Source organism: Buteo buteo, chromosome 2, assembly GCF_964188355.1.
Source record: "Buteo buteo chromosome 2, bButBut1.hap1.1, whole genome shotgun sequence".
Taxonomy (NCBI): Eukaryota; Metazoa; Chordata; class Aves; order Accipitriformes; family Accipitridae; genus Buteo; species Buteo buteo.
Genome location: NC_134172.1, coordinates 30,876,822 through 30,903,450, shown reverse-complemented (window position 1 = coordinate 30,903,450; position 26,629 = coordinate 30,876,822). Strand labels below are relative to the sequence as shown.

Here is a 26,629-nt window from a genome sequence, read left to right as displayed (position 1 = left end):
TCCTCAAGATGAAGACTTTCTGTGGTTTGTGAGATGACTCCTTGTAGAAACTAGTGTCACAACAACTTTTTTGATATCTTTTCTGAGATCATTGTCCTCAGCTTGAAGGTTTGAAAGGTGAAGTGATTTATAAATTTTCCTGTCTGTGAGCCTGCCTATAGTGGTAGCTCATCTGTGTCACTGTCAAATACATCTTCATGGTACAGTAAGAAACTTGGGAAAGTCATTGTCTCAAAATATAAAATGACAGCGAAGGACATAATGATGTTACCTGATACATCATACGGTTGTTCTGTCTAAGTCTAGTAAAAGCATCGCATACAGCTCAGCCTATCTCTGCTGAATGTAGGGTTTGTCTATTTTTGTTTTATTTTCTGTTCAATATTTCTGTTATTTTTTTATTTCCTGCTTATAATAAAGCTTATATAATTAGTAATACACACTAAGACTACTTTACATAGGCCATGACCTGAGACTAAAAAGTACTAAGTGATTTAATTTTTAGTAAATAGCAGATATGCAGATTGATTCTGTATTGATTATATACTGCCATTGATTGACACTGCCAAATCAGTGTCATACAGCATAATGCTAATGTTGTGGATACATTCCAAGTTTTATCAGTAGTAAATGATACTAATTTTGGAAAAGTAAAGATTGAATGCTCCGTCCCCCCCCCGCCAAGTCAAACGCAAAGAAGAAAATAATCTGATTTAAAAGCTTAATTTATTAAAATGGGAGTGAAGGACGATTTTGTTTGAAATATTTTCTTAGGGCAGGGATGCATGTGCATGGCAATGTCTTACTATGGTTATTGTATGTTCATAGATTAGCAAAGTGTAATGCCAGAAGGACTATTTAGTGTGACCTCATATATCACAGACTATTAAACATCACTGAGTTAGATAGCATAAAATATCAGTTGTCCATCTCATCAGGTATTCTGTTTGACCGGGGCCAATAGCTCATACTTCTCATCTCTGCAAAATTGATTTACTGAACTTGTAAGGAATAGCTGGATCAAAGGAGTTTCTTCTCAACTCTAGGCAAATTATGGTTGATATGCTTTAAAATTTTATTCCTGTTAAAATTCCAGTGCAGTTTGACTTCATAGTTGCAAAAGAAGAGTTACACGTAGTGCTTTTTAATCTATTTACTCTTCTTACACTTGAGTTTGTTTCTAATTTTTGTATTTTCCTGGCTTGCAATAAGAGTGCTTGGTAATTAAATCTGAAAGCATAGAATTGAGTAATTGTTTTCCCAGCAAATTGCTTATTCACCAAAGGATCAGTTTTGGAGAAGACAGGGATTTTCATGAATTTTCACTGATTTCAGCTGAAACAGGAATAAAAACCCACTTAGTTCTGGAACTGAGGAACCTGAATTGTCAGGCTAAACTTGCAAAGTGACCTGGCACCTGTGTGTGAATGTGAGCTGGGGGAGAGGACATTGCCATGCTTCACCTTTTGCCCAGGAGCCCCTCAGTTCAGATTCCTGCTTGTAGTGTGGGGTCTGGGATTCAAATCCTATCCAAGAAAGGACTTGACAGACTTCTCATCTCCCATGGGTACACCCTAACTCCTGTCCTGCTGTGTATTATAGGACAGGCCTGCTTGGTTTGTATAACTGATTTGCACCAGGTGAGGAAGCATGAAAGTTTGCAAAACTGGAGCAGGAGATCCACACCAACAGGGCAGTCTTGGTTCTTATGTTAGCAGTTTGCATGTAGTGACCACATCTGTCTTCGGGAAGTGCAGCTGCCTCAAGGAATGCCTACCTCATTCCTATGGCAAAGAAATGAGTAAAACCTCACTCTCTAGATTACAAAAGGCACTTCAGTCACATCTGTTTTCTCAAACTTTAAGTTTATTCCAGCTGTTTTGAAATGCATGTATAAAATTACATGCATTTGTAAAATGAGTGGTATCAAAATGATTAATTAAAGTGATCCTAAATGCTTTAAAAAATCTTAAGTGTTTTGAAGTTTGGAAGTTATCAAGACAGTGTCACAAAAAAGACTTATAAAATCCAATCCTTGAATATCCTAGACCGATATGTCTTACCCACTACCAGCTCCAAATCAGGCAGAAAAGCAGTCTAAGCGTATGACAATTCTGTTAAAGCGTCAAGGAAACTACCCTCATATCTCTGCTATTTTATGAGTAATATGCAAGTCCCTCTGTAAAGTAGCCTTTCATCTCCAAGTGTGTTTTGCTTAAGTATCCAAACCCCAAAAGAAATGCTTCAGCTCCGATTGTTTTTTGTACCTTGAAATGATTATTTTTAGTACTGCCAAGCAGTTATTTACAGTCATCTAAACATGTATTATATAAAATGTATTTAGTGTTGTATGTCCCTTTTTCATGTATTCTGATAAAATTAAATGTTTATTTTATTTTTTTCTGTGATACTCATTAATTTTTATGTTTCTGTCAAACCTGCCCTCATTTGGTGAAATGCTCTTGAAGTTGAGCAGCCCTGATCTTGCTACCCCTACGCAGATGTTGTGAAGGGCATCTCTAACCGCCAGTTTTCCAAACCCTTCTTCTTTTCCTGTACCTATTTTAATTTGAGGGAGCACAAGTGAATGCTGTCTTCCTGGAGAGAATGGCACACTGATTTGTAAATAAATAGTATATTTTTTATTATTACAAACATTTGGTACTAGTGATAGTAGTTTTATATTTCAGTAACATTATTTCCACCTTTTGTTCATTCTTTACATAGGTTTTTTTAACTACTGGTTTAATCTGAACAGAACTGGATTCCCACTGAGCTGCAGACTTTCATGCCGCAATGTTTTTCATTTACAAGTCAATGTCACTCTCATTTTTTCCCTGAATATACATTCTCGCATAGCTGTCAAAACTGAATCTAAGTTGTCACTTTATTCTCAAATGCCTTAGGAACTTGTGGCTATGTCATCCATTCCTGAGGAAATGTTTCTTCCCCCCCTCCCATGCCCTTTAATTTATGAATTTGCTTAAGTATTTCCCTTGTGTTTCTTCATGAGCTAATATCAGATGGAAGTAATTAATTTAGCAACTTTCCTTATCTCTTCTAAATTCCCCCCTTTTTTTAAGCTTTATACTGGGGGAACATGTTTAAATTCCTCATGTGGATAAGTTTTGTCTCCCATGCCAAATACTTTGTGAATTTACTATCTTTGGATTTTTTTTCTCTTCAAAATACACTCACTTTCCTAATTTCCTTACTGATGTTCCTGTCTGCTGGTGTTAGCTGGAAGATTTTTTATTTCCTGAATGAAGCTGCTTGAATAACTTTTTGAAACTTATTACATGACCATAGTTTTGGTTTACCATTTGTTTTTTTTGCTTCCTTTTTTAGGAAAATGCATATGACATTTTGTCTTGATGCTTTGCATATTAACATGTATTTTAAGCAATTCTGGTAGACTTGAGTTGCATCCATTCTGAGCCAAAAAACCAATTTAATTCCAGTCATTGTTTAATTACATTCACACATTTTTAGTTTTTTCTAATCCCCCTTTGCAAAACTTAAGTTTAGCTAGTCTTTGGCAGGACATCTCAGTTAATATGATGTTTACTGTTGCTTGGTTGCATCAATATTTTTAGCCCAAAGTCAGACGTTAAAAATATCTCTATGGAAATAATTAGTGAATTTGGATTTTGTCCTGTGGTTTCATTAGAATGGCCCTTTCCTCACATTTGCTGCAGATCTAGACATCCCACAAAAGCAACTTGGGGTATAAAGTATTTTTGCGCATGTGGCACTGGACTTACTTGTGTTGGACTACTTGAAGCACCCATCATTTCTTTGATTATATTTAGTTGTTTGTTTAATTTCTTTCAATGATGAGTGCTTAAAACCCATTCCCTCCTGCATGTCTGTAGAGCAGGAGGTCAACCTGAAGTTCAGTGTTGGGATACAAAGGCTAATATGCTCTCTGACACGCGCTTGGTGTGAGCACGCATTTTTCTTTTTAGAGAAAAGTTGTATAGCTCATCTGCATTAACTAATATAAAGCTCCTTTTTCAGTTGTCTTTCGTACTGTTCTTGTCTTCTGGGAAGTACTAAAATATTATTTAGATTTTCCCTGGATTTCCATCACTTGGAGATAGGGGTTGTATTGTTCCTGTGTGGGCCATGAATGTTTAAATTAATTCTTAAACCTAGATTTGGTATGTCTAGTAACACCAGAGATCTAGCAGACATGCTGTCTACTCACAGGGCTAGACATCTAGTAGCCTATGATCAAGTCTGGTAGGAAAGACCTCTTCTTTACTCATGGAGGACTGGGAGGCCGGATTAGCTTTGAAGTGCCTGAATATAAGAAACTAAACATGCTATCTGAAACTGGACACAACAAAGATAGCGTTATCTGAGCTTTTTTTCACAATTATTGACACATGAATGCATTTTAATCTTAACCTGCAACAGCGTTCGTTATCTCAGTCTGGACCTGAAATTGCCAGCTGTGCCATCCTCTTTGGTAATTACGTAGCATGGATAAATATCCACTGGGAGCTAGGACAAGAGCTCCAAAAATCTTTTTAATTGATCCATGAATTAGACATAAACAGTGGTCTCTACACATGCATAACTAGAATATTTAACTGTTTCTTCTGCCTAGAGCCTTCGTACATCCTTATGTGATCTCTTGCAGTCTCTTTTAGAGAACCCCCAAATAAAAAGGCTGTAGATTACTCCAAGCACATTAGTGTGTTATAGAACTTATGATTATTTTGGCATCCTTATTGTATACATTTACATTTACTGTCCATGTACAGTCTGTTCTGTGTAGTCTGTTGACTGAAGTGTGTTACAGTCAATAGTGGGCATATGAAGAGGAGGAAAAAGGAACAGCATTTCTTTCATGTAATCAAAGTGATAATACCTAACTACTAAGATTTCAAAGTGTTTGTTTGGTTTTTTTTAATAAAACACCTTGTATCCTTCCACTGCATGAACTTTTGCCCTGTTTTATTGTTCCAGGAGGAATACAGTGCCCAAATAGTAGTGCACTACAGGAAACGCGGAGCTGTAACGAACACTCTTGCACTGTGTATCATTGGCAGACCGGCCCGTGGGGACAGTGCATAGAGGATACGTCTGTCTCTGCTTTCAACTCCTCTGCCAGCTGGAACGGGGAAGCCACCTGTTCCGTGGGGATGCAGACAAGAAAGGTCATCTGTGTGAGAGTCAACGTGGGACAAGTGGGCCCCAAAAAGTAAAGATCTTAAAAAATCTCTTCATGCTGTAATTATCTTTGGATTTTGCTGCTTTATATCACCAATGGCTGCATGCAAAGGCAAAAAGACCCCCTTCTTTCTGTTCTCTTGAGGGAATAATTCATCTTTTAAAAATACAAAACTGAAGCTACAGGAGGACTATATAATACCTTTCTCACTAGTGATTTTTATGGGCAATATTTACAGTGGTGATTCTGCTGACAGCTGACTGAATACTAAATCCAGTTGGCTTCTTGCCATCATCAGGTTGAGTTGAGATAAAAGTCTTGGGGTATGTGTGTGGTGTGCAGCGCAATACCATTTCCAAGATCCTTGTGGTACCTCCAAGCAAGCAGTGCACTATATGGATTAGTGCAGTTCCATGCTAAAATACTGTTTTGGATCTAAATACAGTACAACCTATGTAAGTGCATCTTCTCAGAAGCAGACCAAGGAGGTGAAGCATAGTGCAGCTTTGGCAGGACATTAATTTGAAACATTAGTTTGAACATTAGTTTGACAACCTTTGTGAGTTTTTTTTCCCCATATACATGTTTTATTAAAAAGATCCCTTTGGCCCAATGATTTAATTTTACAGTTTAATACATGACCAGGGTTAAATACAGATTAGCTGCTAGTAAAATGCATTTGATAATATCTTCATACAGTTTGGCAGTCTGTAAATATATCCTACTCAAGACAGATTCAAAGCTGGAAGAGCTGATAGCAAAGGTCATTGAGAAAGTTCATGAGGCAGCTATTCTCACACTAAATATTTGCACGGTGCCTGCCATTTGTTGCTTTATTCAGCAGTAGACTTATTCCTAATTTACTTTAAATGGAAATATGGGGAATAATACCAGCACATTTAGTAATCTAAGTTGTTGTATATCTGCATTAAGTTGCTGTTCCATTCAGTCACAATACCATTATATCTTTTATTTGCTACTCATTTTACATATAAAAAACCCCTCTAATGATTTATCTTCCTTTTTAAATCTACTGTTAATGTCTCTGCCTTTGTTTTGACCTTAAATTTTTGGGAGGGGGACTGTTTTATTGTGTCATAAATGAATCCTGTGGAATTAGAAAAAAAGTCTTGGTTGATCCTTCAAATTGTCACATTAAAATCACTGAATCGTTTTTAAAGACCCAGACATTTAACATGAAATTATAAATAGGAACCTTGTTTTAAACTCCCCTTAATAAAAAGGATTACTGTGGTACGATACAATCAATATTATTGGCCTTATCTACCTCACAAGTTACAGACTTCAGCTTGTATCTTTTCTGTTTAATTTGACCTTGAGTAAGGACTGAAAAAAAAATCAATACTTTAAGCCACATATACTAAATACAAACAATATAAAAGATAGAAATGGTGTTCTAATTGAACTAATTGCCTTGCCCAAGGATCTGATGAGGAACTGTAATGTTCAGTGCTCCTGAAAGATGAAGTTCTCAGTGAAACAATGAATATGTATAATTCAGACTTTTTTGTATGCTTATAATTACTGCTGTTCTTTAAGGAAAAAGCAATTAGTAAGCCAATGTTCAATACTTTTCAGAAGTGTTTTTAATTTTAACCTTGGAGAAAATTTCTGAAAACATAATCAAAGTATGTGATTGGTCACAGATGCTTTTTTAAAGTGCACCTGACCATATATAATATACCTGTGCATATATAATCTGATTTTATGAATCACATAGAAACAAGGCACAGTTTGACTTAAAAAATGTAGAGAGCGCTTATGGAGAGGTGATGGAGATTTATGTTGCTATATCTGTAATATTTCACGGTCTTTCACGTTGGTATTTTAGGGGAGAAAAGAGAAAGGGTGGAGCTGTCATTGTAACAGGGCACCAAGAAGTTGGTGCCGGTTCACAGTAATGGATCATACTCTGAGAAGTTTATGTGAATTGACACAAAAATGTAGAGGCAACCGATGGAAATCATGAACTAGCAAGGGTTATTGCTTAAGAATATGTTCCTCTAAAGCTGCAACTCAACTTTTCTTCTCCTTTCCCATTGCTTTTTCTCCCACACTGCACAGGCATAGTTCTTCACTGACCATGGAGACGACATTTTCTTGGTAGTTCATCATTAGACTTGCTTGTGCTCCTTTCAGCATGGCAAGAAAGATGCCTCACACAAGCTAAGCTTCGCCAGCTGGTCCAATCCAAATATAAAACTGGTCTGTCATATCTCTGGTCCCAGATGCCCAGCAGCCACAAGAGGAAAAGCTAGTCATAGTAACGTTTTTCTGTAATGAGCCAAAAGCACCAAAATGTGGAAGTGGTATTGTTCTTACCTTTTTACATATTCCTCTGACAGTCCACAGTCTGTATGCTTTTAGGGCAATAGTAATTTTGAAATTATTTTAAAGATTTGCAGTACTTCTGCAAGAGTTATTGCATCATCCTGAAAATAAATATTGAAGCACAGAGAGTTGTTTGTCTTTGGTGAAAAAAATAGGAACACAGAATGGGGAAAATGACCTGGGTTAATGAGTCCCATATGTGGCAGTCCAATAATCCCTTTTATATGCTCATCAAGCCTCTTCCTAAAACAAGTGAGGTTTTCTGTCCCTTCTGACAGTCTTTCACAGTCTCATTGATCTGGCAGTTTCAAACCCTTTTCTGGTTTCTGTCATAGTCATGGCCAGCTTATACCTATTTGTTCCTGGGTTAGCAGTGTTATCTTGTTTAAATCTGCCTCCTTCCAGAGTTTGTGCTTCTGGTAAATTTATGAAGAGCTAAAAAATGTATTTTGCTAAGCTAAACTAGATGGCTTTTCTTCATAATCATTTGGAAGCTTGAAAATAACACTCAAAAGGCAGAGTCTGGAATGGTAAGTGAGGAATGATGATTTTTTTTCAAGTTAAATCCCAGGTGCAGAATGCACCAGTTTTGGCTTGCTTTCACCAGATATATTTAAATGCTAATAGTTTTTATTTCTGTGCTCCATCCTGGTGAATTCTGGGCAACTAGCACTCTGCTCGTGTGCCTGCAGGCATTCAGTACCTCTTGTAATTCACCACTTCACTGCAGAATGATGGTTTATTTGATAATGCTTCTTTTTCTTCTTTTTTTTTTTTTTTAGATGCCCTGAGAGCCTCCGACCAGAAACGGTGAGGCCTTGTCTGCTTCCCTGTAGGAAGGACTGTATTGTGACTCCATTCAGTGACTGGACATTGTGTCCTTCTTCATGTCAAGAAGGTAATTTTATCCATTGTGTGTGAGTAGACAGATTTTAAGAAAAAAAGGAGTTAGACTAGCAGTCACTTTTGGCAGAATGCTTATACACATCTCTTTCTGACAGAGGACATGTAATAGCTGGTAGAGCAACGGCAGGGAGGACATAGCGTTTTTGCTGAAAACAACAGTTATTTCTATACTTTTTCTATATGCATCTGTTTGGATTTTTTTTTTTCTATTTTGCCTACTTTTATGTTACAAACTCCCATTTGTGTCTTCTACTGATAAAGAGGTAACTAGTCATGGAGTAGACGCGTATCTCTTAGTGTAACACCAAAACAGATACTTGTACAATTGTAGCACTTGAATTGTCAGATTATAAAATGGTCAGGTTTGGTCTTTGAAAATACATATGCTGCTTGCTTATCAGAAAAACCTGAGGCTTTATATACTGGGAGATAGGTAGGGAGGGAGGTAGGTAGGTAGATATGCATATGTATACAATTTTGGTTCATTTCTTCTACTCCAAGGAAAATTGAAGGAAAGTTAACAAAAATCAGTAGACTTTAAGTTGATGTTAATGGTCTAACTTAAACATAATTCCAATAACATTTTAATACACTTGGCAAAGCTCTTAAAAACAGTGCAGGTCTCTCCTGAATTTTTATTACATTGAAATCATACATGAAACTAAAGTGATGACTGGCTTAATATTGCCCACATTTTTCATGTCTTATCTCTTTTAAGCTTAACAGGAGGTGTTTTTCTAATATGTACTATTACAGACAGACTCTGTAATACCCCATGTTCCACAGGGTGCTAATCCTTGTATGGGACCTGGTGATTACTCACAGCTACCTTATTATCAGAATGTAAGATATTGTTACATCAAATATACACACTTCGAATGTCACGGCCAATTCTTTATGCTTTATAAAGGACACAAGCATAAAAGCATTTTTGCAGTAATTCCTATTAGTGCTTAGTGCATTCTAACAAATAAAAAAAGGTTAGGAAGATTAAATTCATAACCTTTGAAAAAGACCAGAGAATTAAGACCATTGAATCTGAATCGATGAAATAGTTATTCATTATTAAATACTGTGTTATTCTACAGCAGTATTAATTATTCTTTCTGAAATATTTTTGTTGGGGCAGATCATCTTGGACAAAAATGCCATCCTTTTCTGTTCTCATTTCGGTGGGTTTTAAGTTCTTGATGCAATAAGCATATTTTCACAAATATTTACTACAAACTAGCATGTAGGCTTCTTTGAAACAGTACATTTGTGAACCAATACAGGCATTTTGTCTGTTCAGTGAGTCAAACTCTTTTTATACTACACAAACAATTTTTACTTCATGGGGTTTACCCATTTGTGTCAGCAAGCTGGTCAGCAGCTTTGCTGGGCTGCACGTCTGTCTCGCCTCTTTTGCCAGCTCCTGGCATCTCCTGGAGCTGATTGACTCAGGAGTGCAGGGTTTCCTCTGTGTTGAAAAGTGGCCAGGTGGTGGAGAGCCACCGCCGGGATTCTCCTACCGCTTGCTCCTAATTACAATTGCTTGGCTGTGGTCCATCAAGCTTCTGTGTTCAGACAAGCTGCAGCTGCTGTAATAACCCACCCAAAGCTGATATCAACCCAGTCAGCCAAATGTCCATGCTACAGCTCTCTGGGGGTAAAAAAAGAAAAGGGAAAAGAAAAAAAAATTCCGAGATTTTTACCTAACAATATTTGTGTATTAGGTATTGCTGTGGAACTAATATAGACTTGTGGCTTTTCTCTTAATTTTCTGCCTGAAGAACTGATATCTGAAGATGACAGAAATCAAAATTCCTACATGAATGATTTACCATTTATCTTTAATGATGAATAATAAATATATAAATATAATATAATAGAACTGTAAACTGTAAATTAATTCCAGAGTGGAATTTCTGTTTCTGGTTTTACATGCAAATGATTAGGGCAAACTTACACTTTGAAAGTGTAAAATGTAGCAGCAAACTGAGCTGGTATAATTTTTTTCACTTCAACTGTGTATTCATTTCAGCTGTATATTCATTTGTTCAGCATTGTTACTATTGCTTTCTGTTTAGTTCTGCTTCCTGGCCTTTAGCTGAGATTAAAGTGTTTTATCTGTTAGGCTTAATTTTCTGCTTATGGACAAAATAGCATGTCAATAATATAGCGATTGGTTCAAATACCTGTTATGTTAAATCTTACTTTTCCCCTGTGTCGTGGTTTAACCCCAGACAGCAGCTAAGCATCACGCAGCTGCTCACTCACCTCCCTCACAATGGGATGGGGGAGAGAATCAGAAGGGTAAAAGTGAGAAAACTCGTGGGCTGAGATAAAGACAATTTAATAGGTAAAGCAAAAGCTGCACGCACAAGCAAAGCAAAACAAGGAATTCATTCACTACTTCCTATCGGCAGGCAGGTGTTCAGCCATCTCCAGGAAAGCAGGGCTCCATCGCGCTTAATGGTTACTTGAGAAGACACACACCATCACTCTGAACATCCCCCCCTTCCTTCTTCTTCCCCCAGCTTTATATACTGAGCATGACATCATATGGTGTGGAATATCCCTTTGGTCAGTTGGGGTCAGCTGTCCTGGCTGTGTCCCCTCCCGACTTCTTGTGCACCCCCAGCCCACTCGCTGGTGGGGTGGGGTGAGGAGCAGAAAAGGCCTTGGCTCTGTGTAAGCACCGCTTGGCAATAATGAAAACATCTCTGTGTTATCAACACTGTTTGCAGCACAAATTCAAATCATAGCTCCATACCAGCTACTATGAAGAAAATTAACTCTATCCCAGGCAAAACCAGCACACCCAAATTACTGTCATCCCTATGTAGCAGCAGGAGAAACAAGCTCTTCTACTCTTTGCAGGGGGTGTCACAGTAAAGAAGCAGTCCCGTCACCGAGTCATCATCCAGCTCCCCGCCAATGGTGGTCGAGAGTGCCCGGACTCTTTGTTTGAGGAAAAAGAATGTGAAGCTTCTCCCGTCTGCTATAGCTACAGGTAGTGTTAATCAACCAGAGTCAGCTCAGACATGATTTTTCAACTTCTACTGCTTCTAAATCTAGCTGAATTCAACTTCTTAACAGCAAGTGTATTTCTAATATGTACTATGTAGAAAAACAGGATACATAGCTAAATCAAGGTTTCAGAACAGATATGTAGACTCAGTTGGGCCCACAGTGTCACCGGTTCTTTTGTTCCAGTTCCTTTGCAGGAACACTGCAACAACTAAGAATTACTTTCCAGGTTAAATCTTTCCTAGCAACTATTTTGACATTCTATATGATTAAAAAAATCTTCCTTTCTATCCAAATTATCCAAAGCACTGAAATGCAGTCTCATCTGTTTAGGAGAGCTGAGTTCTGCTGCCACACTGTGCCGTGCACTGTAGCTTCCATCCTTCCATCCCGGTCAGCCCTAAGACAGTCCGCAGTTGATTGTATCTCCTAAAATACAAAATTTTCTGTGTTGATCTAATCTTCACCAGAGAATGCTGAGGACTGTTCCAGCAGGTGGGGATCTCTACCGTAACTGCTTAAGAAAATTTTTGGGCAGTTTCGTAGTATCCATCTGAGTGGCGTGGGAAGGTCTAGATATACGACAAGATCTGGCTGTTGATACAGAAGAAGTTTAGAAAATTCTGATGCCGTTGGTTGGATTTACTTGACAAAATAATAAAAAAAAAGATATTTTTGTTTTTTTGATAATAAATATGAAACATAATTATTGGAAGCCAATGTTCTGTTTCTCCACCTGCTAATTCCCATGAAACTACTCTCTGTTGCAGAGGTAAAAATAGAATTTAAGCTTATTTTAGCAAAAACAAATTGAGATTAAAGAAATGTGTTGCTTTCATCATCTGGTAAGAATTATCAATGCAAATTCATTAGATCACACTGTATGTAACTGAAAGATATGAAAGGATGTAAAAGAACATTGGGAAGCTACCAAAATCAGTACTCCAAACATCAGAGAAATATAGCTCGAGAACTTTTTTTAGTCAATACCAGAGTCAGAGTTTTATCTTCTAAAATGCTGGCTGCGCCTCATCTCTTGAGTACCTTCAGTATCAAATTTTACCTGAGCTAGTGTATGATAATGTGCTGAGCATAAGAAAGAAGTGTTGCTAGGGAGTGGTAGATGAGGTCATTTACATTTCATAGCACGAACTAATACTGAACACATTTTCTGTATATTTCCTTTACCATCTTTCTGACCTATACACATGCTGGAACAGATGGACTCAGACACTCAGGAACACTAAGGCTCATGCCTTAGTTCAGATACTGGCCTGCAGAGGCAGTTTGCAATGAAACTTGAGGTGCAAAACCACTGAGATAATTTTAAACATGAGAGCAGCTGATGGTTTGAGCTGTGGATGTAGAATTTCCCCCACACACACTCTGAGTAATTCAGACAACTGTGGATTATTTCAGAGATGTGACAATAACCAGACTTGCCTGGATTTGTTATATTTAGGCCTAGGGTATTCGGCAGCACTAGAAGGGAACTTTGTAAAAGTTTCATAGCAGTTTGTATTAATGATAGAATAATTTAAGCAGCACAATATTGCATTTGTTATCAAAGTTTTTTTGCAAGTTGTTTTTGTCTGTGTTTTATTTTGATATTTTCTGGGTTCACAGGGGATCTCTTGCTTGGCTCCACATTTGTAATGTGCTGCTATTCAGCTAACTGGAGACCCCAGGTGCTTTGGGATTGCTTGAGGCACTCTCACAGTCATTTAAACCCTCTGTCCCAATACTTTGCTGTAGCTGGGGTTCCTGTTGCTTCTGATTTCTCCTTTTTGGGATAGTATTTGGAAGATGAAGCTTAGCAAAAGAATTTGTTTGTTGTGAAAACTTTACCTTTGTAATCATATCACTTGAAATTTGAGAAAACAAAACAAAAACCCCAAGACTTTGCTTATCTGATCTCATCTTTGTAACTCCAAGTCTTGTTTGTGCTTCAGGCAAGACAGAATTACTCCATTTGTAGTTGTGTTGCAAGGCATGCCTAAGGAAGGTGGGGAAGAAAAGACCTGGGAAAGAGAAAAGAAGGAAAAGAGAAAGAAATGCACTAACACCTATATGTGACAGTATTTACTGCCAAAAGACACTCCCAATACTGCATGAACCAGAAATTAACCCTGGAGTCTTATCTATCTCTGGAGTGCATTTGGGAAACTTCAACATATCTTTGCTTCACTAAGATAGGAGGAAAATGAGAATGAAGGAAGGAAAAGTGAGAAAGAGGGGAGGTTTATTAGGGCATGCTAGTATTTAAAACTCATCCTTATTTAATGGTTCCATGTTGTTTTTATGAGATGTTAGTGTCCCTTCGCTAAATCCACTTTTCAAATTTTAGTATGTCATTTTGTTGACTGGTAAAATACTCTGAGCATGCTCAGGTATAAATCCATAGCAAAGAGGTTCTTCTGTTAAATGGGTATTCAAGTCATATAATTTTATTATTTTGTATGGTATTCTTTTTTTGAATTTTCTTTCTCCCATCTTGTATAAGTGTGTTAATGCTTTGTATTAATGTATAATCCTCATATTGTGGTTTGTATTCACTGTGTATTTGTTAGGTAGTGCTAATGTACCTTTGTATTTTGAAATCCTTGAAAATATATATGGTTTGCTTTCTCTTCCCTCCTTTGCCTCCTTCCTTCCCTGTGTTCTTAATGGCCTAATCCTAAAAGGAGAAAAAAAGTTAACAGGAAGGAGGGAAAAGTCTACAGTATTGTTACTATTTGTTGTGAATTGTCTGTGACCAGTTAGTAATAATAAGCAACAGCTTACAGTGGTTTCTAATACTATCTAGCACTTGTGCTGCCTCAGTTTTGATGGCTACAAGTTTAGATGGATTATTTGAAGTTGATTGCTTCCCCCCTCCTTTCAGGTGGAAGACCCACAAGTGGCGCAGGTGCCAGCTAGTACCATGGTATGTGCGCCAAGACAGTCCAGGAGCGCAAGAGACTTGTGGACCTGGGCTACAAGCAAGAGGTTAGACCCTTTGTTTCTGTCATTTATTCCTCAGAAATCTATAGCTGCATTGGTGTGGAAAATGGCTAAAATTTTAGTCATCATAACCTAATATTAATTTTATCTATCTTTACGTGCATCAGCAAAAGAAAATACTGAGTGCTAGTATGATAGGGTGCCTCGTAACGAGTATTTGTCAAATGTTTTATTCATAAAATATCAGTGTTTATTTGTTTTTAGGTATAGATACCACATTAGTCACTAATTTTGTGGTATTGTTTGTTCAGTTTATTTCACCATCCTTACCTGAAGCAAGTTTGCAGGCATGTTTGTGGAAAGTAGATTTTCAAAAAGAAGAAAAAAAAGAAAAGGATGGGTGACTTTGCATAATTCTTTTTGTGAAAAAGGTTGTGTGAATTCACCTGTGAAAATGTAACATTTTTCATGTGGTGAGGATGTGAAGACTGAAGACCTGTTTATGGGTATATCCATTAGATCAGATAAAAGACTTTTGCTCCCCGTGTTTGGAAATTTAGGCTCAGAGAACCCTACAATAATTTTGAGCTGGAAGGACGCTCTGTAGGTCCCTTGGTCCAACCCTCCACCCAGAGCAGGGCCAGTTTCAAAGTTAGATCCTACCCAGACTAGAACAGGTCGCTCAGAGCCATGTCTCAACATGTTTGGAGTATCTCCCAGGATAGAGATCCTACAGCCTCTCTGGGCACTTGCTCCAGTGCTTGTCCAGTCTAGCATTGCATTTTTTTCCCTACTATCTAAGCTGAAATTTCCCTTGCTGTAATTTGTGTCTGTGGCCCCTTATCCTTTTACTATATATCTCTGAGACATTCTGGCTCTCTCTTCTCTATACCCTCAAATTAGGTAATTGTAGAGAGCAATGGGAACATGAGGGATTCAAGACTTTGCATTTATGCTGTTAAAGTTCAGTGCCAGCACATTTCTCCAGGCTGCTAAGGTCCTCTGAATGGTACCCCTACCCTCCAGGTAGATACTGACTGCTCTTCTCAAACTGGTGTTGTCCCCAAACTTGCTGAGGATGCTTACCATTCAGGTTGTTAAAGATGCTAAACAGAATTGATCCTGGAATTAACCACTGAGTTGCAGCGCTCTTAACCAGTTGCTGGTTGGACTTCAAAACCACTGACACTTTGAGCCCAATGATCCAGATATTTTTCCACCATTTCCACTCAACAGCAAATAATTTTTGCATCCAAATCCAGCTTTACTGTCACCTGAATTCATAGACAATTTTGTGGTTTTAACAGAATTGTGTATGTGTGACTCTGTTAAGTATAGTATAGTCAGGAGAAGGTTTTTTAGGTGCATTAAATAAATTCAGTATGAAAATAATTGTAGTTCCTACTTATGTGTTACGATAATGGAATTCCTTTGAACTACTAGTCAACCCTGATTTCTAGGAAGGTTTTTTTTCTTTTGCCTTTCCTGAGTACAAACTCCTATCTGTTAAAACAATATTGGCTCAGCAGATTGTGGAATTCTTGAGCAAGGACACTGCTAACTACAGAAGTGAAACATTCAGGTCATTAACTTCTTTCCAGTATTAGAGGAAGTTATGGTATACTTAAAAAAGTCATAGAGTAAATCTTAAGCTAGTAACTCCTACCACTTACTCAGAAAGTGTTACAGATCAGTTTATGGCTTACCACAAAATGAAACCTGATGGTATTGCCTGCTAATACAAAAGACTTCTGACTGTGGTAATTCTTTTGAAGGTCTATCACTAATGTGATCTATTTCTAGCAGCTCTGGAGGATACATTCATATTATACACTGAGAAAATAAGATTTCTGTCTTTGACGGTAGGAGTTCAAATAGTACAAAATGTTGTCTTCTGTACTTGCATGGTAGTACCCCAATCTCTTTGCCTCAAAGTCAGTTAATAAAGAAAGATAGCTTACTGTAGTGCATGCAAATTGGTTTTTATTATTCTTGTGTGTCATGAGGGTTTCTTTTTTTTTAACTGTAACTCCAATCGTGCAGTACACACATATATGGAGTAATACATGATTTTGGAATTACTGGGCATACAGTTTTCAAATCTGGTAAAATAGACTAGCAGAATTTCCCTCTGGTACTACACAGAGTTTGATCTTGTGAATGATGATGTATTTAAGCAGTAGTCTTGTTCCTACAAGCAGATATAATGGAAGTAGCTCTCTAGTGTAATGTGGTAGGATGAGCAACCATTAAGAACCCTGGGAGCAGATAAGCCTGAAGAAAGCAGGTGGGTTTGGTAGAATTCTGTAAATGTTTCTGAGGTCAGCTCTTAGAAAGGGAAGATTTTTGTTTGCTCCTGCTTTTTATTTAGTCTATCCAATGTATAAAATTTATTGTAGAATTCACAGAGGAAGTTAAGTTGAGTAACCAAAGATTATTTGTGCCTCAGTCCAAGTATCTAAATATGAATCTAAATATTGACTTGCCTGTTGCAGTGGTGAAAGTTACGTGCATTAAAGACAATGCCTTTTTTGGCCCAATATTTTTCCCATTGAAGTAAATTATATAAATTAACATAAAAATGTAAGTTTCAAACACGGGTATATTATGTATCATGTCTCAGTGTCTTTATACCTGGCAATGTGTTGAATATCATTTGTGCTCAGTAATGTAAACTGATATTCTGTGGGAGCTAAATAAACTAGTACAGCTTTTCTTTGGATTGAGAAAAGTAAAACATTTTCTGATTTCTTAAACGCCTTTAAAATGAATATGACTTGGAAGTAAAAGTTGAATTTTTGCACAAAAGTAACTTTCACTTTGGAAAACATACTTCTGCAATTATAGAGATTATCGGTTGAAGTTTTATGTACTTCACACCACAGAAAATAGCATTTTGAACATGGATATTGTTTTATTTGGTTTATGTAGGTTATCTCCTACGCAGGGCGTTAACATATTCCCTTTCCCCTCTTACACTTCAAATTCTGCCCTGAAAATATCCATGTGTGAATTTTCAGTGATGCACTTCATTTTCTTTGGTCCCCTGCACAAGAGTTGATTTCATGCAAGGTGCTCGCTGAAGGGAGGCTGACCTGAAAGCAGGCATCTGCCTGCCTGAGCTCTGCCCTGGACAGTATTAGAAAGATCTCACCAGTTTTGGAAGGAAGACTCTGGAAGAAGTTTTGTCCCCTCTCCCTGCTAATTCTTGCCTCCCTTCTGCATACTTGGCTTCTTGTAAATAAAATTTCTACAGGCTATGGAAAAATTTGCATGATAATATGTTATTAAAAATTCTATACTACAAATCATTTATTTAAAGATTATTTTGTGATGTAGACACAGAAAAGACTGAGCTACCACTGTGCAAGTCCTTTTAATCCCCCCCAAATCAGGAAATGCTAAACACTGAAATATGGAATCCATTTGGTGTAACATTCTGATACTGCATTTATAATGTGTTACTGGAATACAGATATTTTGAACATTATATTTAACTGTTTGTTGGTGATTTCTGTACAAATGTTTACCATACTGTGAAAACTGTAGACATAACAGCATTTCCTTTTCAGTTGAAAAAGAGTTCTCTCTGAAATTTCTGATGCTCTTAAATGCAGAAATCATGCATTCATTTATCTGTTTGTGGTAGTTTACTTTTGATGACAAAGTGAAACAATAATCTTCTAGAAGTGGTCTCAGCCCTTTGGTTTCATGTGGATTGTCCTTTCATTTTGTGTCGATACTCAGTAGAGCAAGTAATTGCATTCTTGTATGTGGGAACAGTTCTCTTTTTCAGTGCAAGGGGATGTTGCCAATGCTATTAGTTTGTCCTATTTCTGATCTGATTGACTACGCACAAATACTGTGACACATAACGTATCAGCAAATGTGTTAAATAAGAAGGAATAAGAATGTACACCAGGGAAAAGGCATATCTGACTAGGCATTCATTAGCAGTTTATTCTGAACAAAATAGTCTGTTACAGTTCATATTTTAGTTAGTGTATTGGTTTTGTGTGGTAAGGTTTTGGTAGCAGGGGGCTACAGGGGTGGCTTCTGTGAGAAGCTGCTAGAAGCTTCCCCTATGTCCGACAGAGCCAATGCCAGCCGGCTCCAAGAGGGACCCGCCACTGGCCAAGGCCAAGCCCATCAGCAACGGTGGTAGTGCCTCTGGGATAACAGATTTAAGAAGGGGAGAAAAACCTCCACAATTGCATCTGGAGAGAGGAGTGTGAATATGAGAGAGCAACACCTCTGCAGACCCCCAGGTCAGTGAAGAAGGAGGGGGAGGAGATGCTCCAGGTGCCGGAGCAGAGATTCCCCTGCAGCCTGTGGTTAAGACCATGGTGATGCAGGCTGTCCCCCTTTAGCCCAGGGAGGTCCACGGTGGAGCAGATATCCACCTGCAGCCCATGGAGGACCCCTCGCCAGAGCAGGTGGGTACCCAAAGGAGGCTGTGACCCTGTGGGAAGCCTGCACTGGAGCAGGCTCCTGGCAGGACCTGCGGACCCATGGGAAGAGGAGCCCATGCTGGAGCAGGTTTTCTGGCAGGACTTGTGACCCTGTGAGGGACCCACACTGGAGCAGTGTGCTCCTGAAGGACTGCACCCCGTGGAAGGGACCCATGCTGGAGCAGTTTGTGAAGAATGGCAGCCTGTGGGAAGGAGTCACGCTGGAGAAGTTCATGGAGAACTGTCTCCAGTGGGAGGGACCCCATGTTGGAGCAGGGGAAGAGTGGGAGGAGTCCTCCCTCTGAGGAGGAAGGAGCAGCAGAGACAATGTGTGACAAACTGACCGCAGCCCCCATTCCCCATCCCCCTGTGCCGCTGGGGGGCAGGAAGTAGAGAAAATGGGGAGTGGAGTTGAGCCAGGAAGGAGGGAGGGGTGGGGGGAAGGTGTTTTAAGATTTGGGTTTACTTCCCATTATCCTTGTTTTGATTTGATTGGGAGTAAATTGAATTAATTTTGGTTTTTCCCCAAGTTGAGTCTGGTTTTTGCCCATGACCATAATTGGTGAGTGATCTCTCCCTGGCCTTGTCTTGACACACGAGGTTTTCTTTATATTTTCTCCTCCACATCCCACTGCGGGGGAGAAGTGAGCAAGTGGCCTTGTGGTGCTTTGTTACTGGCTGGGCTTAAAACACGACAGATTTGATTGTCAATAAATTAACTTAATTTTCCCTAAGTCGAGTCTGTTTTGCCCATGATGGTAATTGGTGAGCGATCGCCCACTATCCTTATCTTGACCCACAAGCCTTTCATTATATTTTCTCTCCCCTGTCCAGCTGAGGAGGGGTGTGATAGAGCGGCTTTGGTGGGCACCTGGCATCCAGTCAGGGTCAACCCACCACAGTTAGAAAGATAATTGAAGGAAAAAATAGAAGTTAGAAATCATTAAAAATGACTGGTTAGGTGTCTGATCTTAAGAGTCTATGAGTAACTAGAGCTTATGCATGCTTTGCTTGCATGTATCACAGCTTTACAAGTTATGTTTCTATCTTTCAGGTTTTTTATCACACTGGTCTTCCTTGGCAGAAGAGATACTTAGGTGAATCATAAATTTTAGAATTGTGATTCATTGTAAAAGGCAGCTCTGTTTCTGTCTTGTATAATGAAGATTTTGTTACAAATCATGTCAGTTTAAATGAACATGTCACAAAATTAGAACTTGGGTCAATGCAGAGGAAAGAGAATAAAAGGGTTTGGTGGGTTTTGGTTTTTAAGAAAAGATTTTTCTTCAGAATTTTTTAAAGAAAAATATTTGTTAATTATTCATGCAAATGATGGACAAGAATTTATATCTAAACCTAAGCATAGTAACATAGCATTTCATAGCTGAGTAGCAAATTCACTGTTGTAGTCATAAGCCTTATTTGAACAAGGCAGATAGTCATGACAAATGTGTTGAATTTCTGTGATGAATGAAAATTTGCAGTCATATCACTGGTAAAATGCCTTATAACAGTGGATTAGCAGAGCAGGAATGTATTATAGAATTGCAGTAACTTAAGACTACTGTCTTTTTTTTTTTTTTTCAAAGCCCTCAAGAGAGGATATTATGGGTGCATCAGCAAGGAGTTTGAAACTTCCTTTTGACCCTACCCAACAAGAACAGGATATGTAGAGAAAAGCCATATTTTACTGAAACACCATTTATGTTGTGTTTATTTTCATAAGCTGTTTCTCAATTAACAAGTAAATTGACCAGATGTCTTGATGAGTCACCAGAAACCCAAGAGGGAAAGGCACAGAATGTTGGCAAATACAAAATACCCCCAAAATACAAAAACTAGAATGAGAGTAAATGCTTGATAAAGGCAGGCTTCTAGTATTTGATGGGGATGTGGACTATAAAACTCACTGTGAGATGAACCTGCTTCAGCTGGGGTGTGCTGAGATACTACTTTGTATTTTTAAGGCTGATGTTTATTAGCACATAGACAACTTCAAAGTACTGGTCTGCTCAGTGAGATAGACTAACGTATCAAGTTTGAAACTGTGAACAGCTTAAGCAGGTATGTGTTAAGTTATGCTGATATCTTTAAAAAATCTGTGTCGTTAAACCTTAGCACCATTGACTTCTGAAGGAAGTTAGAAATACAGTTCAAATCCCTTTCGGATTATATAGGAAAGCCTAGGAAACTTAGTAAAAAGGCTTGTCTTGCCAGTAGCTTCTGCAGATTTAAGTAAGGCTTGTTGGACTGCATCCCAGTGCTGGTGAAGAGGACATGTAGCAGATGAGAAACTCAAGTGCCCAAACTGCAATAGCCTAATCACATCATGATGTGATATGATGATATGGATGGATGCACATGGTAAGGGCTATCCCAGTGACCGAAAAGAAATTTGCAAAAGGATGCACAGCCTGCAGTCCTTGCCACCATAAATCTTCCTCGGAGTTTTGTAGGAGGAATGCGATGAAAATTGTGAAATCTGTGAGCATATTCTGTAATAGCAAGAGGAAGGTTATTTGTAAAATTTAAGCAGAAGCTTAAGTAACCTGGCTGTCAGAGAAAATATCTGAATAGCTGTACTTGATGTCACTGGGAATTGGCCATTATTGAAGAGCTGACCCCGAGCTCTCACTAGTCCTCATTCACAGAGCGTATGCAGAGTTATTTGAAAGACAGTGGAGCGGGGGAATCAGAGGAAGCTTCCCAGGATAGCTGTGAGCACATGAGGAGGCCTTGCAGGCTTCTTTGAGCTGTGGATAGACTCAGAGGCAGAACTGGTGGTCAAAAGCCCTTTCTTCTCACTATGGCTAAGCAGAGACAGCAGCCTCCCTCTCTGGGCATTGCTTATGGGGGCAGGGGGATTTGCTCTCGGTGGGGCTTCATGCCCTTATTGAAAGCACAAGAAGGGAGACAAAATCATGAAGCAGTGCTGCTCCTTCATGGAGCTATAAACTACTATTTTAACATCTTCGAGACTTAACAGGTGAGAGTGCCCTATTGCCTGGTTCGTATTTTAGTCATTGCAAAGGACAATGGGCAGCTTCAGGTTTTGTACTGAAGTAAGAATTTGGACAGCAGTGCTCAAGAGCAGTATTTACATGAAAAATTAATTTTTTTATTGACAAAACAAGAGCCAGAATCTTCAGACAACTTTATTCGGCAGAAACACATTGTTATTCTCTTTGGCGCGTAAAGAACGCTCAGGCTTGTATTTTCATGATATTATTGGCACATGCTCTTGCTTAAGATACTTTGTGATAGAAACATTTCATCATGCAGTGCCTAGTCTGCCATGTCCCACAAAAAAAGAAATAAACTTGATGAAAACATAGATGAAAACATAGCCTAGGCAGTATTGATAGTAGGTGTAAGAAAAGTCAGTGTGCTGAAATAATTCTTGCCTTTCTAGAAATGAAACAGAATATTTTTATTGTTAAAAATACTTAACAGTTGAAAAAATGGTACCACGAGTGTGTTGTAAAACAGAGGATGTAGAGCACATTCATTTATAAATTACTTCAGTTTTTAGATGTAGGGGTCACTGAATCTCACATGTCGGTGAAATCTCAGTGAAGTTATACTAATGATGGTAACATTGGCAAGGTTTTTGTATAAACCCACACATAACGACTTGTTAAAATACAGTCTTAGTGTTTCATTATGCCAACAACAAATATATTAGCTTGTAGTCCCTTGTGGCTTTCCAGAAACAATGCTATCAGATAAAGTTTTAATTACATGAAAGTCCCTTGTCTAGAAAATTTAGACTGCCATTTACTTCACACCTTTCTTCTGGGAGATAATAATTGTTAAATACTGAAACAATTTTGTAAGTGAATGCTTTCCATGTTAAATTTGATTTTTCTGTTAGCTGTACTCCTGTTTTATGTTTTCACTTAACAATTACTTGGGCTTAATTCAGTAATGGAAGAACTATGCTCCTTCCACTTACTGCTAATGTTTGTAATAAATATAACGTGGTTGTATAGGCAAAATAATTAGTCCGGCACTTCATGGCTTTATAGCAGTTGAAGACACTTCTCTGTATAGTAAGTTAATCATTGGTCTCAGTGACTTTTACAGTATATAATTAAAGAGCCATGGGTTTGATCAGAGAGGCAGGGGATAAGTTTGCCTAAATGATGTTGTGAGTGGAAAAAGTAACTCCACTAACAGTAAGAGCATTTCAGATGTCAAGTAAGACATTTACCTGCCCAAAACAATGTATTAATGGAATGCATACTGTTGTCAAAATCCCTGCTTTAAGTAATGGAAAAATACGCACTCTTCAACAGTCACAAGCAGTATAATCCACCTTTCAAATTGATACTTGAATCTGTAGGATAACTATAGGAAAATGGAATAAAAAGCAAATCATCCAGGTCTTGTAAACTAGAAGTAATATGAATAGTTATGGACAGGCACTATGAAAATTAAGATTCAGGAATTGAATTAGTATGCCAAACTGTCCTCTAATTTGTGTTGTTATTAAGGTGAAATATTTAGGTCTCAAGAATAAAGTTTTCCTGCTCTGATTGCTACAGTACAGCTGACACTTAATCTGGAAAAAAACCTACTGTTGATCCTCAGGGGAGCTTCTCACTTGGGTCTGCTTGATGTAAATTAGATGCACTAATATGAGTCTGAAAAAATTTATGACAGAGTGGATATCTGCCCATGGACTAATACATAATAACCAAGAAAGATGAGGGAATGAATATTGGCTTTAGAAAAACTCAATTTAGATAGAAAGAATGTTCTTCAATGGACAATGTTTATGGCCTATCAAAGGGCTAGATGGAGAGGCAGTATCTAAAATGGGTACTAAACTTTTGAAGGTTATTAAAAGTTATTGGGTTAATCAGTGGACGGTCTTTTAGCCCTTGGCTAGGTATAGTTTTCCTTGCTAAAAATGGTGGCCTGTATCTCCCTGAGAACTCAGTGAAGATAATGCAATTAGCTTAGCTGATGCATGCACATGCCAAGGTCAAACTCAAGACAGAGGATTTAGGTTTGACCTCTGAATTTCCACATCGTAGAACTAGTCTGAACTGTGTTTTTACCTCAGGGAAACCAATGTGTGCTATTAGCAGAGACGAGTGTCTCACAAAAATCCAAAACCATAGCCTAGGCTTGTATTGGAAGATACTGGTTTGACTTGTGTTTTTCCAAAGTATTTGTGTAATTTTAGAAATCCTATAGTAGGTGCAGTTAACACGTCCTTAAAACAGTTGTTACATGGATTTTCAATTTTTAGATATTTGATTTTGCTCATTGAATCACTATAATTATATCTGAAGAAAAAAGGGTTTCCTCATGTAAACTACACCAATAATAATAGGATTTGACAGAATAATTGTATTAGACAATGTACAGCTGGTCGGTCCCCCAATAAGCACAACTTAATGCACTACTGAGCCTATTACAAACTGTGCTGGCAGCCCTGCTCCAAAGGACAGTCAAGGATCAGGGAAGCTGTTTGCTTAGCATCTCTGGAAAAACATACCCCCCACCCCCCCTCCCCTTCACAATGTTTCACCACAGACGTGTGGCAAAACCAATTCACTTGGGACCTTTGGGTATGTTTTAGTGGGCATACAGGCTTGAAATAGACCATGTGGGTCATCAAGTTCAGCTTCCTACAGTCATGATGAGGTAGAAATTTAGTTTAGAACTGTCAGACAAAAAAGCTTTTTTCAGAAATCATAGGTCACTAAACCTTTACAGTTACCTTACAGCAATCTAAAAAAAAAAAAAAAAAGTTTCCTCAACTGTTCTGCCTTTTTTCTCCAGGAAAAAAAAGTCACTCATAGCCAGTTTTCTGTTTTATTTTGAAACTTTGCATTCAAACCCCATTTTTCTCCAACAGTTGAACTTGATTATGCCATAATAGTTTGGTTAGTAAAATTTAATTTTTTTTTTCAATTCACATACCAATAAAACAATTATTGTAAGTACAATTGCAGTGTTATGCTTAAATTATGGAGTGGAGTGTAATACAAAACATGATATTCACTCATATGTGTACAGAATGATATATTGTGTTCAGATGCAATGTTACTGCAACAATTGGTGACACAAATTACTTTCACAGTCATTATGAGATACTATATCTACTTTGTGCTGTCAGATGCCAAGAAGCATAAATATAATTCTATTGTGTAAACAGAAAACTAGAAGTTTCCAATCTTGTTACTGTGTATTAAGTTTTGTGTTGTTCTGGGCAAGGATATAAAGTTAGATTTACTGAGGCTTAGGTTAGAATAATAGATAAGCAACCATGTTAAAAAAAAAAATCCATGAGAAACAATAATAGAGCATTGTCAGAGATGATATTAATGAAACAGCCCTGTTCTTTGTAAATCCTTATGTTCCAACTGCTCCCTTTTGTGCCACCTGAAGTTTTCTTACAAACTTTTTTTTTTTCTTGTAAGAAAAGCTTTTATTCGGGACATGGCAATCCTGTTATAAAGTTATAACCCTATTGGCTGATACTCCACCCCTAGCAAACATGCTTTGTCATTCAAACCTTTTTCAAGACTAAAAATTGCTGAAGAACATCAGGCAGCAATACTGTTGTGAGTGGTTAAGTGGTATCCAGAACTCAAATATGTTTCTAAATTTTGTCTATCCCTTTTTCTAAAATACATGTTGCTGATAAAACTTCATAGCTTATACAATATTCAGCTTCTTAAAATAGTATTGCAAGTTTTTAAATGTCTCAGTTATAGGCTGTATCTGTAGGAAAAATGATAATGTGAAAAGTGGTATAACAGGTGTGGATAACATGGTGCAAACTTTATAATATTTACAGTTGTCTAAGATTATTTTTCTTTCCTGATAAAGAGTAATTTAAATAATTTCAAAAAAGTCAGAAATGTTGAATGTATTCATTCAAGGTGTAACTGATTGGAAATATTAAGTTGTCGTATCGCTCTTCTGGGCTTTCAACATGATTTTATGGTAGAATATTGTAGACTTACTAAATTGATTAGAGACATTAATGAAAAAAATGCTGAATTAAACTTCATCCCTTTTTGCTTCCAGCAATTACTTGTCGCAGGCAAGATGGAGGACAGGCTGACATCAGTGAGTGCCTTAAATACTCTGGCCCATTACCATCCTTAACACAGACATGCCAGATTCCCTGCCAAGATGACTGTCAGTTTACGAACTGGTCAAAGTTTTCTTCCTGTAATGGGGACTGTGGAGGAGTCAGGACAAGAAAACGCACTCTCGTTGGTAAGAGTAACCAGAAAAATAATGCATCTTTTATTAATTATTGCTATTGTTTTAGTTAAAACCTGGGTTGTTCTGAGGTTCCCTTATGACAAGTAAGCAACGTTTGTCATTGTGGCAGAAAGCAGACCCAATGTCACTGTCATGCTCTATATACTATTGGTGGAACAAAAAAAATAACCCCTCAGGAGAACAAACGCCTGCCATATGTCTAACACTCTTGATCGTGGGGAAGTGGCTAGAGAGAAGATGGGAGAACATAGGAGGCCAGGGTTTCTTCTAAATGGAGCACACATAGTAAACTGTAAAGCAGACCATTTCTTTTCCTGACAGGCAAGTCAGCATTGTCTCTAGTTCCAGGTAGGTGAAAAATGTAAAGCAGCAGAATTAACCAACAATCTGATCCAGTCTGAGGAAATAAAATAAAAAAACTTTATCTGCATTTTTGTTGAGCCCTGTGTTATCTTTTCACCAAAAGAGGCACAACGGTTTGCTATTTCAAAGGTTTTCATACCGTGTTTATTCCAAACCCTGCTTCTGC

General features: G+C 37.9%; 1 protein-coding gene across 1 annotated transcript in view; it reads left to right on the top strand.

The window, feature by feature from the left end:
• The window catches only part of THSD7A (thrombospondin type 1 domain containing 7A), a 297,588-nt gene that overhangs the window by 221,704 nt on the left and 49,255 nt on the right, over nt 1-26,629 (top strand). The window contains exons 10-14 of the mRNA XM_075049941.1: nt 4,978-5,212; nt 8,317-8,432; nt 11,303-11,435; nt 14,337-14,440; nt 25,897-26,091. Of these exons, the coding sequence (XP_074906042.1) occupies nt 4,978-5,212; nt 8,317-8,432; nt 11,303-11,435; nt 14,337-14,440; nt 25,897-26,091 (783 nt within the window). The remainder of the gene's footprint in view (nt 1-4,977; nt 5,213-8,316; nt 8,433-11,302; nt 11,436-14,336; nt 14,441-25,896; nt 26,092-26,629) is intronic.